Genomic DNA, 15,832 nt, shown 5'->3' with positions numbered 1-15,832 from the left:
TTGTCAAAATGTCTTTCAAATAAAATCTAGGTACTGGAGTATATGAGAATTGATTGAGAGTGATCGTGCCCAAAACCAAAAATAATCTAGAACATGCAGAGGAGACTTCTTATTGACAAATAAATCATGCCATCATGTAAATTTCAAATAATATAAACAACTCATGAAACTTTTGTCGGCACCTATATACTATATAAAAACCAAAACTACTGCAATATCTACAGAGGGATCAAAATAATATTAGTTCCAACCATTAGTAAAGATAAAGTATATGTGTGTATTGCCGAACTGCAGAATGAGAATTTGTATATGTGCGTGCAGACCTATCAAATAATTCAAGCTCTTACCATAACTAAGACTCATTCGGACATATCTAATAGCCAAACACAGACCAACTAAATGCATATATCGTATAGCAGACTGTGAAGCTTATCCAATATGGAGTAGAATACTACCGAATTAGATTGAGCAGATGTACACATCATTCTTATTAATTGGATCATTGCATGCATGCAGCACTACCGAAAGCAATGCATATATATTTCTTATGTTTTTCCCATGGAGTTATACACTCCCTCTATTCTAAATTAGTTGACTCAAATTTATCTAGATTCACATGTATCTACACACTAAACAAATTTAGATATATATGACTCTAGATAAATCTAAGTCAATTAAATATAAAGGAATGAAGTATATATTAAAAATTAGAAGGGGTAGCATTACCATGGATAACCTGAACTTGTCTTGATGCACTATAATTGCCCGGTGACTGAATTGAACTATACAGAACATTGTAAATGGAGAGTATAAGCAGGCCAACAAATATGGCAGAATAATTCAGTCCCATCTCGTGCAGTTACTCGATTGATAACACGGCTGCCTCTGCCTCTAGACCGTTCCGCACAGTACATGTTGAGCTGATATTGACCAGCAGATCGCTCCCCGGACCCTTCCATTGCGAGTCGTCAACCACCTAGTCTAGTTTTCCTGATCGACAGTTAGAGCATCCAAACTATTAGAACCCTGAGACTCCATCCCATCAGAGAAAGCATATGTGGTTAGAGATTTCATCAGAGTTTGTAACATATACTTTCTTCGTCTATAAAAGCTAGGTTTTTTTACCCAAATTTGGATGTAGCTAAATACATCTAAATTTGGATGGAGGGAGTGCATGATTATAGATCTATAAAAGATGCCAAGGAAGCTAGTGCGCAGCCTGCAAGCAGCAAAAATAATTTGCATCACAAGCTGAGTATCTGCCTGTCCACAAATCACGTCCCTTAAAATATTAAAATCTACCCTGTGTACGTGTTTTCTCAATCTGTTTAGCCTTCTGATCTTAGGCTGAAATACAGAGCATGCATTTGAAGCGATAGTCTAGAGCACTCACGCTGCGGCCAGTCGGCCGGCCACGCCACCTGGACATGCATGTCCCGCAGCATTAGCTGTAGCCTAAGATCTGTAAGGAGAGGAAGCTGGAAGGGATAAAGATAGATCAAAGAGAGGCTAGCCTAAGATCAATAGTAGCGAAGGGATCCGCCCGGGAAAAAGAGCTGGCCGCGGTAGATTACAGGTTGCATACGTACGTGGGTCGGTAGAACCGACCGGATCCGCCTTCTGATCAGATCGACCCGTCAAGCTGGCGCTGGATCATAGGCAGCGTACGTATGTGGCAGACCTGGCCTCGCTCGTACAGTTGCATAAGAGTAGCTTCAAATCAATCACGTATGAAGCTAGCTAGCATAATCTGGATAGCTTATAAGACCCGTGCATACCAGGAGCAAGATGATTACCTCTTGCACATTCGATCAACTTTATGCTTGGATGTGATTTTCTCCACAAGCAGGGCAAAGCCGATCAGATCGATCAACATGAACCAAATTTTTTGGATGTGATTTCCTCCACACGCAGGGCAAAGCCGATCAGATCGATCAACATGAACCAAATTTGTCGGACTGCATCTTCTGCGAGCACCAAGGGGCGGGCGTGGCGGCAGCCACTACGGCAGAACAGGGCTTTGCCGTGCAGCCAAAACGCACGGCAAAGGGCCAAATACGCTCGGCAAAGCCTTTGCCGAGCGGGCTTGCACGGCAAAGAATGCTCGGCAATGAACCGCCCGGCAAAGCCGCCTTTGCCGTGCGCCGCGCGGAAGAGGCACGGCAAAGGCCTTTGCCGTGCGCACTGGCTTTGCCGTGTGCTGGGACAGCGTTGCCGTGCGAGTGTGGTTGCCGTGCGCCTTGAGCGTTTGCCGTGCGGCCGGCTTTGCCGTGTGCTCCGCCCCCATCCCGCACGGCAAAGTCTCCTCTTTGCCGTGCGCTTCCACTTCTCCCCGCACGGCAAAGATGCTACAGCAGCACTGCCACAGCCGCGCAGTGCACAGCAGGGCAACCTTTGCCGTGTGTATGTGCACGGCAAAGGCCTTCTTTGCCGTGTGCATGTGTCTTTGCCGTGTGCATATGCACGGCAAAGGTGCTGGAAAAATTCCAGATTTTTTCTGTTTCTCATTAATCCCTGCATATACAATTCACAAATACAAATATATATCCAGATCCATATATAGCATAACATATAGAGTATTTGCACATCATCAACAACAAAGTTCATACATAATATAGTCCAACGAAGTCCATACAATAGTCCAACAACAAAGTCTCCAACATAGAATGATCCAAATAGCACAACAAAGTTCATACAACCAACATCAACCTTCTCCATTTCCGTCTCCACCTCCTTGTCCTTCTCCACCTCCTTGTCCTCCTACAAGTTCGTTGATGCATAAGTGGCATGGAATGACTAAAATTGACATGTAAGACATGGAAGAACTAGAATTGACATGGAATGGCTAAAATTGAACATAATCGCTAGAATTGACATGAAATGGCTAAAATTCAACATAATGGCTAAGGATGACATGGAATGGCTAAAATTAACATGGAATAGGTAAAATTGAACATAATGGCTAAAATTGACATGGTTGAATGGCTAAAATTCACAAGTGACATGGTATGGAAGAATTAGAAGTGTAGGAGAACTCACCTAGAAACTGCTGCAGGCTCCGGATGATGCCCGTATTGTTGACGGTCAAGCCAGGTGTCAGCGGGCTCTGACTTGGCCCTTGCTGGAGGAGCGCCATCACAGCCGGATCGGGCGTGGGGATCTGCAATATCCAAAGTTCGGTTAGACAACAAACAAGATTGAGACGGAGATATTAAGTTAACCACTTACAAAATGTGGGAACATAGGAGGACACGACGTGCTAGGACCACTACTCCCCGGTGGTGAAGTCAGCACGGTCTGGTTCATGAACATCTGCTGGAACATCTGCTGCTGTTGTTGCATCTGCTGCAACATCTGCTGCTGCATCTGCATGTTCTCCCTAAGCTGCTGCTGCATCTGCATCTGCTCCTCTTGGTGCCTCCGTTCCCTTTCTTCCATCTCCGCCTACGTTGTGTTGCCGCGATGTCAGTAACATTGTAATGGAAAACATGTAATGAAGCGTAGAGGATCGACGAAGAACTTACCCGTAACTTCTCCACAGCTAGGTCCGAAGCCCGTGGGCGGGTCTCTACCCGAGGCTGCTCGCTCGTACGCCCACGACGGATCTGGCGTAGAGATGGAATGGTCGTTGGGTCGACTAACCCGTCAGCAATCCATAGGCGGCCACCCTTCTTGCCTTGTCCCGCAAGCACCGCAACCTCAACGTCAAAGTCTTCGGTGGTTGGGTCGGCGTCTTCGCCGTGCTTGTCCTTGAACTTCGAGCGGTACGCGCCACACTGGGCCTCCGCTAGCCCGTTGACCCACACGGACCCCGTTTCAGGATGCGGCTCCCTCCTGGTCTTGGACTTTTGGAAGAGGCCAAACAAGTTTGGTGTCACGCCTGTCTTCACTTCCTGCAAAAGAGTACATGCAAGTAAGTGAAGAGGGACACCCTTGCGGGGCTAACAATAACATGAAACGAAAGAATGAAGAAACCATTTGCTCACCTCTTGCTGCAAGGTAAGGGCCAAGTTCTTGCTGCCCAGGACATGTGATCCACCTCCCATCTCTAAACGCTTCTGCTTGCCCTCCTCGTGCTTCCGGGCGTACTCGGCGGATGTCCACCATATGACCATCGCAAGAAAGCACGCCTTGTCTTCCCCGACGTACTGAGGAGGGTTCTACATACACAAGATAGACCCATTATTAGAACATAAACTACATGAAAATGCGGAAATAAAGAACACATCGATGCTAATACCTGCAGGTACTGCCACGGTGCCATGAGCGTATCCCGACAATCAGCCTTACTCATCCAAACTTTGCGCTCGGCGTGCCAGTCGCGAACGCACTGGACACGTGCCTCGTAGTGCATGCCAGTCACCCTCACCCTGCACAACTCGTGTAAGATAACGTCGCACGCAATTTCCTTGCCCTCAGCCCTCGTGAAGTATTTCTGCAACCATGCACATAGGTAAAACAAGAGGAATTAGAGCAACTATTGGTAGTCAAGAAGTGTTTGAATGCTAAGAAGCCAAAAGTCACGTACCCAGAAGTGGCGGACAACCCGCTCTTGCATGTTGGCGCACTTGCCGCTAGGATCTTCCGCGTAGCTGTAGTGCTTCCAAGTCCAAGCCACATCGCGGCCACCACTAGGGAGATTGACAATCCCGGGGAAATGCTTCCTAATTAGGCCTCCAAGTATGTTCGAGTACTCACGTGTCGGGAGCCTCCTCGGGTCACCATACTTGAACATGCTGCACAACGAATTGCCAAAATCAGTATGCATGTGATAAAAAAATTGTATAATGATAAAAATTTCAATAATGGAATGCCAGAATCAGCATGTACCTCTTTCCAGCGGGCACGAGAACAACATCGCGGAAGGCCCAAGTTTTTAGCTTGGGGAGTTTCGTAATCCCGCGCTTATACGGCTTCTTGTCCCGTGGTTCCAGCCTCTCCTCGGCTGCAACGTACTCCTCCTCCTCGGGCGGATACCAAGCTAGGTCTTTGTTTAGCTCCTGCGGCAAACCCCCCAACCCCTCATCCTCCTCGAGCTCCTCCCCACCGTCCTCCCCACCGTCCTCCCCACCGTCCTCCTCACCGTCCTCCCCACCGTCCTCCCCACCATCCTCCTCATCCTGCCCACCGTGCTCCTCACCGTCCTCCTCGTCCTCCCCACCCCACTGCTCCTCGTCATCATCCTCGGCTGGGGGAGGACTAGGAGAAGGGGTACGAAGTCGCCGTGGCTGGGCATTCTTCCTCCGTGGTGGAGGGCTAGGAGGAGCGCTAGGAGGACGTGTCTGCGACGATGAACCACTCGAAAGTCCCACAAGCTCAGCCACGGCCTTGATCTTCTTTTTGAAACCTCCCTTTCTTTTTCTTGGCGGCATGTTTCAATCACCTGCAAACACAATGAAAAGAGTGGTTTATTAGTATGCAATGTAAACAGATGAATATTAGTGAAATCAACAATAAATAGCACATAGTTCAGTACATAGATCATAGTTTATTACAAATAGCACATAGTTCAGTACATATGATAGCCTCACAATTACAACTACATAGATCAAAGTTTATTACAAATAGCACATAGTTCAGTACATAGGATAGCCTCACAATTACAACTACATAGCACATAGTTTATTACAAATAGCACATAGTTCAGTACATAGGATAGCCTCACAATTACAACTACATAGCACATAGTTTATTACATAGGATAGCCTCACAATTAGAACTACATAGATCAGTAGCCTATGTCGACATCCGTAATCGGACCACATGTTTCATCATCATCAGGCTCAGCGAACCAATAATCATCGATGAAACCTGGAGGTGGTCCATTTGGACCTAGGTCAATGCCTGCTTTGAACGCCTCGAGCAAACTTAGGTCTTCGACGGCACACACATCCTCAGCTTCATATTCTTCATTGTCTTCCTCCATAACCGCATCTTCTTCTTGCTCATCGTCTACGACCATGTTATCAACAACGGCCGACAAGTCGATAGTGAAATGACCGGGGAGCCCTTCTTCTTGATAGAAATCAACACTCCTTGTTGAGGGGTCTACGCGGCGGTAATCATCCTTGTTTGGCGGGGGTGGCCTAATGCGTGAAGGAACCGTCATCACAACATCCCATCCATGTAGACGTTTGGTCGGGTTTCGGCACGCGTACGGGAGATAGAATACTTGGAAGGCTTGGGTGGCCAAAATGTACACGTCCTCTCCCTTATAAACAGAGCTTCTTTCAACTTCGACCAATCCAATTTCAGGATCCCGTCTCACGCGGCGTGGGTCGAACCAATGGCATTTGAATACGACGGGATTTAGCCCTTTGTCAAACCCGTAATTCAGCTCGTATATACCCTCGACTCTTCCATAGTAATGGAGTCCATCATCACCTTGACATACCACCCCGCTATTTATTGTCTTCTTGTTTGGACGGCTTGTTGTGTATTGATGGGTCTGGAAGCGATACCCGTTCACGTCATAAGAATTGAACGAGTCGACGGAATGGTTGAAGCCCCTAGCAATTTTTCGTAGCAAAGGGATTCATGTCTTTGTCAGTTCTTGCCTACAAGATTAGGACGACAAGTTTAGAACAAGAAATGTCGGCCGAAATGTCGACAGTGTACAAACAAATTTGGATAGGATAGTACCAAACCACAGAACCAGCTACTGAAACCGTGACCGCCGCCCTTATCGAAAATTTCCTTGGATTCTTCCGAGGTAGGATCCCTGTGGGTATACCTCCAATATTTAGTCGTGAATTGTCTACAACAGTGAACGGAGGAAGAGTTAGCCACGAACATACGATGAATGTTTGCGAATAACTAAATGGTTAGCACTTACTTGATGTACGGCTTCACTTCCACCATGGTGTTCAAGACATACGAGTGGATCAACTCCCGCTCATGTAAATTCGTTGTGTACGGCTTCGAGCCACTTGACTTGCCGCCAAGCCCTATGAAGATGCTAAGCTTGGGTACATCTTCATTGTTGGCGGCATTGTAACGGAGGACCGGGTTGTGCTTTGTGGGAATGTTGGGATCATAGTGCTTAGTGGTGAAGTTTGCCACCTCCACGTTCAGGACTGCCTCGGCTATGGATGCTTCGATCTTGCATTTATTGCCAGTCATCTGACGAAGCTTTTGTGTTTCTCTCTCGGGACCAAACTGCCAACGGCCCCAATTCGGCCCCCCCTTTAAGCATTCCTTCGCGAGGTGGAGGATCATATGTTGCATCGGATTAAAGAACGCTGGAGGAAAGATCTTCTCTAGATCGCAAAGCAATATGGGTGCCTGTTCATCCAGCTTCTCAATCACTTTAGTGTCTAACTCCCTAGCACAAATCTGGCGGAAGAAATAACTCAACCTCGCTAGCACTCGCCAAGTCTTCTCAGGGACATAGCCTCGAATCATCACCGGCATTATCCGCTCAATCCATACGTGGTAGTCATGACTCTTCAGTCCTTGTACTCGCAACGTTTCAATGTTAAGACCCCTCATCCAGTTGGCTGCGAACCCATCAGGGAAAAACAAGGAGTCCTTCATCCATTGGAAGACCTCCCTTTTTTGGGCCTTTGTGAGGCAGAACGGAGCGTGTGGCTTAGTCCAAGTTTTTTTGGCACCTTGAGGTGGCTTCATGTTCAACTCTGGCCTATCGCACAACTTTTCTTGGTCAATTCGAGCCTTTATGTTATCCTTCGTCTTCTCAGTGTCCACTATGGTGCTCCAAATGGCTTCACTGATATTCTTCTCGGTGTGCATTACATCAATGTTATGCGGGAGCTCCAGAAACTCAAAGTAAGGAAGCTTGCGGAAGCACGGCTTGTGGGTCCATTGGTGTGTCTCCCCATATCCCAAGAAACCATTCCCATCAGGGTTAGGCTGGAGAGCGTCTAACTCGGCCTTGGTTTCCTGTCCGGTCTTCGGAATTGGCTTCGGTGCATGGACAACGCGGCCTTTTTTGAAGCTCTTTACATCACTCCTGTATTCATGGCTCTGCTCAAGGAACTGTCGAGCTTCATCAAAGCAGGAATACTTGCCACCCTTGTTTAGCCGTAAGAAAGTCACGGCTTGCATTCGCACTCCGACAAGGCCACTTCCCATGTGTACACCACCCGCAGAACAAAGCACGTGCTGGCAAGTCATGCAGAGACGTGTGGTACCAGACATACATATCGAAGTGTTCCTTCTTTGCCGCGTCATAAGTTCGGATCCCGCGATCTTCCCACCCAAGAAGCAAGTCATCAATCAGTGGTTCCAGATACACGTTCATGTTCTTACCCGGGTATTTCGGTCCTGGGATTATCATCGACACAAACATGTACTCTGATCTCGTGCAGACGCCAGGGGGTAGGTTCAGGGGAATAACAAACACTGGCCAACAACTGTATACCGCAGCCGACATACCATATGGATTGAACCCATCGGTTGATATCGCAATTGCTACGCTCCTCGGGTCACCGGCTTTCAGGGGATATTTCTTGACAAAGTTCTTCCATGCAGTACCATCCGACGGATGTATCATCTTGCCACTGTCTGGTCTGATCCCTTCTACAGCCCACCTCATCTGCTGGGCAGTATCCTCGGTCATGAAGAGCCGCTGGATCCTCGGTAGGACTGGAAGATAGCGGAGGATATTCTTGGCAACCGTGGTCTGCCTCTTCTGACCATCACCATTGGTGTCAACCTCAAAGTACCTAGAGCTATTGCAATGGATGCAATAGTTTGTGTTAGCATGCTCCTCTCTGAATAGCATGCATCCCTTTGGACAAGCGTGTATCTGCTGAGATGACATCTTGAGGTCACTGAGCAATTTTTTCGAATAGTAGAAGTTTTGCGGCAAGAGGTGCCCTTTCGGCGAGAATGCTGCCAACGAGGACCAGAAGTTCATCGAACCCATCTCTCGCCTGCATTCTGTGGCACTTAAAGGCCAAAAGGCGAGCGATGGCATCTAGTTGGGTAACATCTGTATTTACGTGTAGGGGTTTCTGCGAAGCAAACAAAGCCTCGTAATACTTCTTTGTGTTTTCCTCCGGCTCCTCACTTGTCTCCGCATCCCTAGATGTCTCCGCCTCTACATGAGGGCTTTCAGGCACATTACCATTAGCCAAGTTCTCTAGGCACCTATCAAACCCAGTATCATATTCTCTCGTAGGCTGAATCTGCCGCACCTCCTTCCTAGCACGTTTCTTCGCCTTTTCTCCATGAAAAGTCCAAATCTTGTAGGACGGTTTGAACCCAGACTTGATCAGGTGAAGACTCATAGTTTCCTTGTCCTGTGTTTTTTGGTTGTTGCACTTACTACAAGGGCAAAAAACTGTTCTGGGTTTGCTAGGGATGTCAAACGCCCTGTCCACGAACTGCTTGGTCTTTTCTCCCCATTCCTCAGTATATTTCCACGGACCAATTCTGCCATCGTACATCCAGTCACGATTATCCATCCTCTAACCAGCACCAAAACAGACAAACTTAGAATTTATATCAAACATGATCCGCATTTTAATTTTTCTTTTTTTACGCATGCATCAACCTGAATCTCTACTAGGTGGGCTCCTAGCAGCCGCTGGATCCGTAGATTGAGTACGTTCTCCCTGCTCTACCCTGATCCGAGTCAGGATTTCGGCAGCACCTCTCCGCTGCTCTCCCGATACACGTCTCGCCAAAAAGCCGAGAGGGGTGTGCATCCGGAGAACAACGGGGAGGCGCTGCCGAAATCCTGACTCGGATCGGGGTAGAGCAGGGAGAACGTACCCAACTACGCATCCGCCGACTGTCCCGATAAATGCCGTAAGAGTTACGGTTCATAATATGCGAGACCACTAATGCATATTTATCCGCGTAACCCTTACGGTCGGGAAGAGACGCCTAGGTATCGCGACATACTTGGTGATCTAGACAAAAAAAACCTAGGTACAAGAGAGGCGAACGGATTCTCACCCTCGAAGCGTGATCGACAGTCGGCGAAGAAGACCAACGACCCTCCGGCAAAATCCTCCAGGAAAACGGTCTCTGAGCAACGCTCCTCAAGCACCCTGACAACGCTGGCCCCTGTGTCCACCTCGAAACATCATCTGCATATCGAGAAAACTAATTAGTGATAAAGACCATTTGTTTGCTCTAAATCCGACTATTATAAATACACTAGCATGCATAATATGTTTTAACTACCCTAAATACTATGTAGGAGCTGCCACACGCAGCTCCCCTTCTTCTTCAACCTCTCTCTACTCTCTCACAAGAACACACCCAGGCTAACACACACACACACATGTATCAAGGAAGAACACAGAAGCTTTGCCGCGAGACTCCCAACCACAAGTGCTACATTTTCCACTCTTTCTCATATACTTAACCAAACTGATTACAGTGCTTAAATAGGACACAACGCACGCACACATGCCAGGCACAACGGCCTGATCCTATACTCACTCGATCACTTCCCACTACCGAGTGCATGCACACAGACGTGAGGCACTACCAAGTCAATGCTGATCACTAGAAGCTAGCACATGTCCGAACTAACGACTACTACTTCTCTCCGAACGTCTACCACAAGACTCGGCCAAACGCAACCTACGTGCTATCTTTGATCTAATACATGCATGAACTAAAATCAGACACTAACTAACAAGATTAGTTCCAACATACTATAAGTAATATGCAAAAAAAATAAAAAAATTCACATACCGGCCGGGTGAGGGAGCAGCAGCAGCAGCGTCCGCGGCCGGGGAGCGGCAGCGGCGGCGGAGCGACAGCGGCGGGGAGGGCAGCGGCGGGGAGAAGCAGCTGCCTGCCGCGGCGAGGAAGCGGCGGCAGCGGGGAGGGCCGAGCGAGGGAGCGGCGCGCAGCGGCGTGGAAGCGCGCGGCGGCGGGGAGGGCCGGGCGAGAGAGCGGCGGCAGCGGCGGGGAGGTCGAGGCGGCGGCGTGCGGCGGGGGAGGTCGATGCGGCGGCGTGCGGCGGGCGGGCGTGGGCGGCGCGTCTACGGCGGCGCGCGAGCTGGGAAAAGGAGGGCCGGGCGCGTGCGTGTGTGAAATTGTGTGGAGGAGGGAGTCGGTCCGCGACCTTATCCACGCCCTTTGCCGTGCGAGGCTCCTTTGCCGTGCGGCAAAGCGGCTTTGCCGTGCGGAGGTAGACGTTGCCGTGCGCTTTTGCACGGCAAAGCTCTTTGCCGTGTGCCTTTGCACGGCAGAGGTCTTTGCCGTGCGACTGTGCACGGCAAAGTTTTTTTTTTTAATTCAAAAATGATTTTTTTTGTTTAGGGTGTATATATGCATCCTGGTGTAGAAACATCGTGTCCAAATACTTTTTACTACAAAATTTTATGTATTTGCGATATCATTTGTGATAAGGTGAACATGCTGAATTGTATTTGGGATATCATTTGTGATAAGGTGAACATCCGAGGCACGCACACCGCCGTTATCGGGGGGGGAGGAATGATCGCCGGGGCACCGAAATGCCAACAAAACTAAACCTATCAAAAAGTATGTTGGTGGAACCTCGCGCGGTGAAATCTAGGGGGGTAGACCCCCCGAGGCACGCAGACCGCCGTTATCGGGGGGGGGAACGACCGCCGGGGCACCGGAATGCCACCAACACTTGCATGTGGACCTAGGATATGTGTGAAAGTGTGTTGGAAGGTGTGATTCACCAAATGGTGCAAGGCATAGCTCCCATGTGTGAGATTCCTCTCTTTCGGGCGATAACACTTGGAAGATTCCTCGACTTGTAGGCTGAAGTGTCCCGCTGCGGGTATACCGGTGGCTATAGTGTGCCAAAGTGTGCCAAACCTAGCTTTCCATGTGTATATGTCCTAAACAAAACTAAACCTATCAAAAAGTATGTTGGTGGAACCTCGCGCGGTGAAATCTAGGGGGGTAGACCCCCCGAGGCACGCAGACCGCCGTTATCGGGGGGGAACGACCGCCGGGGCACCGGAATGCCACCAACACTTGCATGTGGACCTAGGATATGTGTGAAAGTGTGTTGGAAGGTGTGATTCACCAAATGGTGCAAGGCATAGCTCCCATGTGTGAGATTCCTCTCTTTCGGGCGATAACACTTGGAAGATTCCTCGACTTGTAGGCTGAAGTGTCCCGCTGCGGGTATACCGGTGGCTATAGTGTGCCAAAGTGTGCCAAACCTAGCTTTCCATGTGTATATGTCCTAAACAAAACTAAACCTATCAAAAAGTATGTTGGTGGAACCTCGCGCGTTGAAATCTAGGGGGGTAGACCCCCCGAGGCACGCAGACCGCCGTTATCGGGGGGGGGAACGACCGCCGGGGCACCGGAATGCCACCAACACTTGCATGTGGACCTAGGATATGTGTGAAAGTGTGTTGGAAGGTGTGATTCACCAAATGGTGCAAGGCATAGCTCCCATGTGTGAGATTCCTCTCTTTCGGGCGATAACACTTGGAAGATTCCTCGACTTGTAGGCTGAAGTGTCCCGCTGCGGGTATACCGGTGGCTATAGTGTGCCAAAGTGTGCCAAACCTAGCTTTCCATGTGTATATGTCCTAAACAAAACTAAACCTATCAAAAAGTATGTTGGTGGAACCTCGCGCGGTGAAATCTAGGGGGGTAGACCCCCCGAGGCACGCAGACCGCCGTTCACGTCGCGGCAACGACCGCCGAGGCACCGGAATGCCACCAACACTTGCATGTGGACCTAGGATATGTGTGAAAGTGTGTTGGAAGGTGTGATTCACCAAATGGTGCAAGGCATAGCTCCCATGTGTGAGATTCCTCTCTTTCGGGCGATAACACTTGGAAGATTCCTCGACTTGTAGGCTGAAGTGTCCCGCTGCGGGTATACCGGTGGCTATAGTGTGCCAAAGTGTGCCAAACCTAGCTTTCCATGTGTATATGTCCTAAACAAAACTAAACCTATCAAAAAGTATGTTGGTGGAACCTCGCGCGGTGAAATCTAGGGGGGTAGACCCCCCGAGGCACGCAGACCGCCGTTATCGGGGGGGGGAACGACCGCCGGGGCACCGGAATGCCACCAACACTTGCATGTGGACCTAGGATATGTGTGAAAGTGTGTTGGAAGGTGTGATTCACCAAATGGTGCAAGGCATAGCTCCCATGTGTGAGATTCCTCTCTTTCGGGCGATAACACTTGGAAGATTCCTCGACTTGTAGGCTGAAGTGTCCCGCTGCGGGTATACCGGTGGCTATAGTGTGCCAAAGTGTGCCAAACCTAGATTTCCATGTGTATATGTCCTAAACAAAACTAAACCTATCAAAAAGTATGTTGGTGGAACCTCGCGCGGTGAAATCTAGTGGGGTAGACCCCCCGAGGCACGCAGACCGCCGTTATCGGGGGGGAACGACCGCCGGGGCACCGGAATGCCACCAACACTTGCATGTGGACCTAGGATATGTGTGAAAGTGTGTTGGAAGGTGTGATTCACCAAATGATGCAAGGCATAGCTTCGATGTGTGAGATTCCTCTCTTTCGGGCGATAACACTTGGAAGATTCCTCGACTTGTAGGCTGAAGTGTCCCGCTGCGGGTATACCGGTGGCTATAGTGTGCCAAAGTGTGCCAAAGTGTGCCAAACCTAGCTTTCCATGTGTATATGTCCTAAACAAAACTAAACCTATCAAAAAGTATGTTGGTGGAACCTCGCGCGGTGAAATCTAGGGGGGTAGACCCCCCGAGGCACGCAGACCGCCGTTATCGGGGGGGGAACGACCGCCGGGGCACCGGAATGCCACCAACACTTGCATGTGGACCGAGGATATGTGTGAAAGTGTGTTGGAAGGTGTGATTCACCAAATGGTGCAAGGCATAGCTCCCATGTGTGAGATTCCTCTCTTTCGGGCGATAACACTTGGAAGATTCCTCGACTTGTAGGCTGAAGTGTCCCGCTGCGGGTATACCGGTGGCTATAGTGTGCCAAAGTGTGCCAAACCTAGCTTTCCATGTGTATATGTCCTAAACAAAACTAAACCTATCAAAAAGTATGTTGGTGGAACCTCGCGCGGTGAAATCTAGGGGGGTAGACCCCCCGAGGCACGCAGACCGCCGTTATCGGGGGGGGAACGACCGCCGGGGCACCGGAATGCCACCAACACTTGCATGTGGACCTAGGATATGTGTGAAAGTGTGTTGGAAGGTGTGATTCACCAAATGGTGCAAGGCATAGCTCCCATGTGTGAGATTCCTCTCTTTCGGGCGATAACACTTGCAAGATTCCTCGACTTGTAGGCTGAAGTGTCCCGCTGCGGGTATACCCGTGGCTATAGTGTGCCAAAGTGTGCCAAACCTAGCTTTCCATGTGTATATGTCCTAAACAAAACTAAACCTATCAAAAAGTATGTTGGTGGAACCTCGCGCGGTGAAATCTAGGGGGGTAGACCCCCCGAGGCACGCAGACCGCCGTTATCGGGGGGGGGGGGGGAACGACCGTCGGGGCACCGGAATGCCACCAACACTTGCATGTGGACCTAGGATATGTGTGAAAGTGTGTTGGAAGGTGTGATTCACCAAATGGTGCAAGGCATAGCTCCCATGTGTGAGATTCCTCTCTTTCGGGCGATAACACTTGGAAGATTCCTCGACTTGTAGGCTGAAGTGTCCCGCTGCGGGTATACCGGTGGCTATAGTGTGCCAAAGTGTGCCAAACCTAGCTTTCCATGTGTATATGTCCTAAACAAAACTAAACCTATCAAAAAGTATGTTGGTGGAACCTCGCGCGGTGAAATCTAGGGGGGTAGACCCCCCGAGGCACGCAGACCGCCGTTATCGGGGGGGGAACGACCGCCGGGGCACCGGAATGCCACCAACACTTGCATGTGGACCTAGGATATGTGTGAAAGTGTGTTGGAAGGTGTGATTCACCAAATGGTGCAAGGCATAGCTCCCATGTGTGAGATTCCTCTCTTTCGGGCGATAACACTTGGAAGATTCCTCGACTTGTAGGCTGAAGTGTCCTGCTGCGGGTATACCGGTGGCTATAGTGTGCCAAAGTGTGCCAAACCTAGCTTTCCATGTGTATATGTCCTAAACAAAACTAAACCTATCAAAAAGTATGTTGGTGGAACCTCGCGCGGTGAAATCTAGGGGGGTAGACCCCGAGTCTCGCAGACCGCCGTTATCGGGGGGGGAACGACCGCCGGGGCACCGGAATGCCACCAACACTTGCATGTGGACCTAGGATATGTGTGAAAGTGTGTTGGAAGGTGTGATTCACCAAATGGTGCAAGGCATAGCTCCCATGTGTGAGATTCCTCTCTTTCGGGCGATAACACTTGGAAGATTCCTCGACTTGTAGGCTGAAGTGTCCCGCTGCGGGTATACCGGTGGCTATAGTGTGCCAAAGTGTGCCAAACCTAGCTTTCCATGTGTATATGTCCTAAACAAAACTAAACCTATCAAAAAGTATGTTGGTGGAACCTCGCGCGGTGAAATCTAGGGGGGTAGACCCCCCGAGGCACGCAGACCGCCGTTATCGGGGGGGGAACGACCGCCGGGGCACCGGAATGCCACCAACACTTGCATGTGGACCTAGGATATGTGTGAAAGTGTGTTGGAAGGTGTGATTCACCAAATGGTGCAAGGCATAGCTCCCATGTGTGAGATTCCTCTCTTTCGGGCGATAACACTTGGAAGATTCCTCGACTTGTAGGCTGAAGTGTCCCGCTGCGGGTATACCGGTGGCTATAGTGTGCCAAAGTGTGCCAAACCTAGCTTTCCATGTGTATATGTCCTAAACAAAACTAAACCTATCAAAAAGTATGTTGGTGGAACCTCGCGCGGTGAAATCTAGGGGGGTAGACCCCCCGAGGCACGCAGACCGCCGTTATCGGGGGGGGGGGGGGAACGACCG

General features: G+C 49.6%; 1 protein-coding gene across 1 annotated transcript; it reads right to left on the bottom strand.

Moving 5' to 3' along the window:
- Positions 1-1,328: 1,328 nt before the first annotated feature.
- Positions 1,329-4,653, bottom strand: LOC127315566 (uncharacterized). The gene is made up of 7 exons (XM_051346043.2): positions 4,529-4,653; positions 4,241-4,435; positions 3,987-4,160; positions 3,525-3,893; positions 3,229-3,444; positions 3,040-3,160; positions 1,329-1,462 (listed from the first exon to the last, which is right to left on the bottom strand). Exons 1-7 carry the CDS (start codon positions 4,556-4,558, stop codon positions 1,329-1,331), a joined length of 1,239 nt encoding a protein of 412 aa, XP_051202003.2. The 5' UTR covers positions 4,559-4,653.
- Between the last annotated feature and the right edge of the window lie 11,179 nt (positions 4,654-15,832).

This window comes from Lolium perenne, chromosome 7 (genome assembly GCF_019359855.2).
Source record: "Lolium perenne isolate Kyuss_39 chromosome 7, Kyuss_2.0, whole genome shotgun sequence".
In the NCBI taxonomy this organism is placed as follows: Eukaryota; Viridiplantae; Streptophyta; class Magnoliopsida; order Poales; family Poaceae; genus Lolium; species Lolium perenne.
This window is presented reverse-complemented; position numbering and strand designations above follow the sequence as displayed.

Excerpts from the sequence above, each read along its gene's own strand:
- LOC127315566 (XM_051346043.2), bottom strand. The coding sequence starts at position 4,558 with ATGCAAGAGCGGGTTGTCCGCCACTTCTGG. Across the intron at positions 4,161-4,240 it reads CACCGTGGCAGTACCTGCAG|AACCCTCCTCAGTACGTCGG; the intron begins GTATTAGCATCG and ends TTGTGTATGTAG. Across the intron at positions 3,445-3,524 it reads TAGCTGTGGAGAAGTTACGG|GCGGAGATGGAAGAAAGGGA; the intron begins GTAAGTTCTTCG and ends AACACAACGTAG.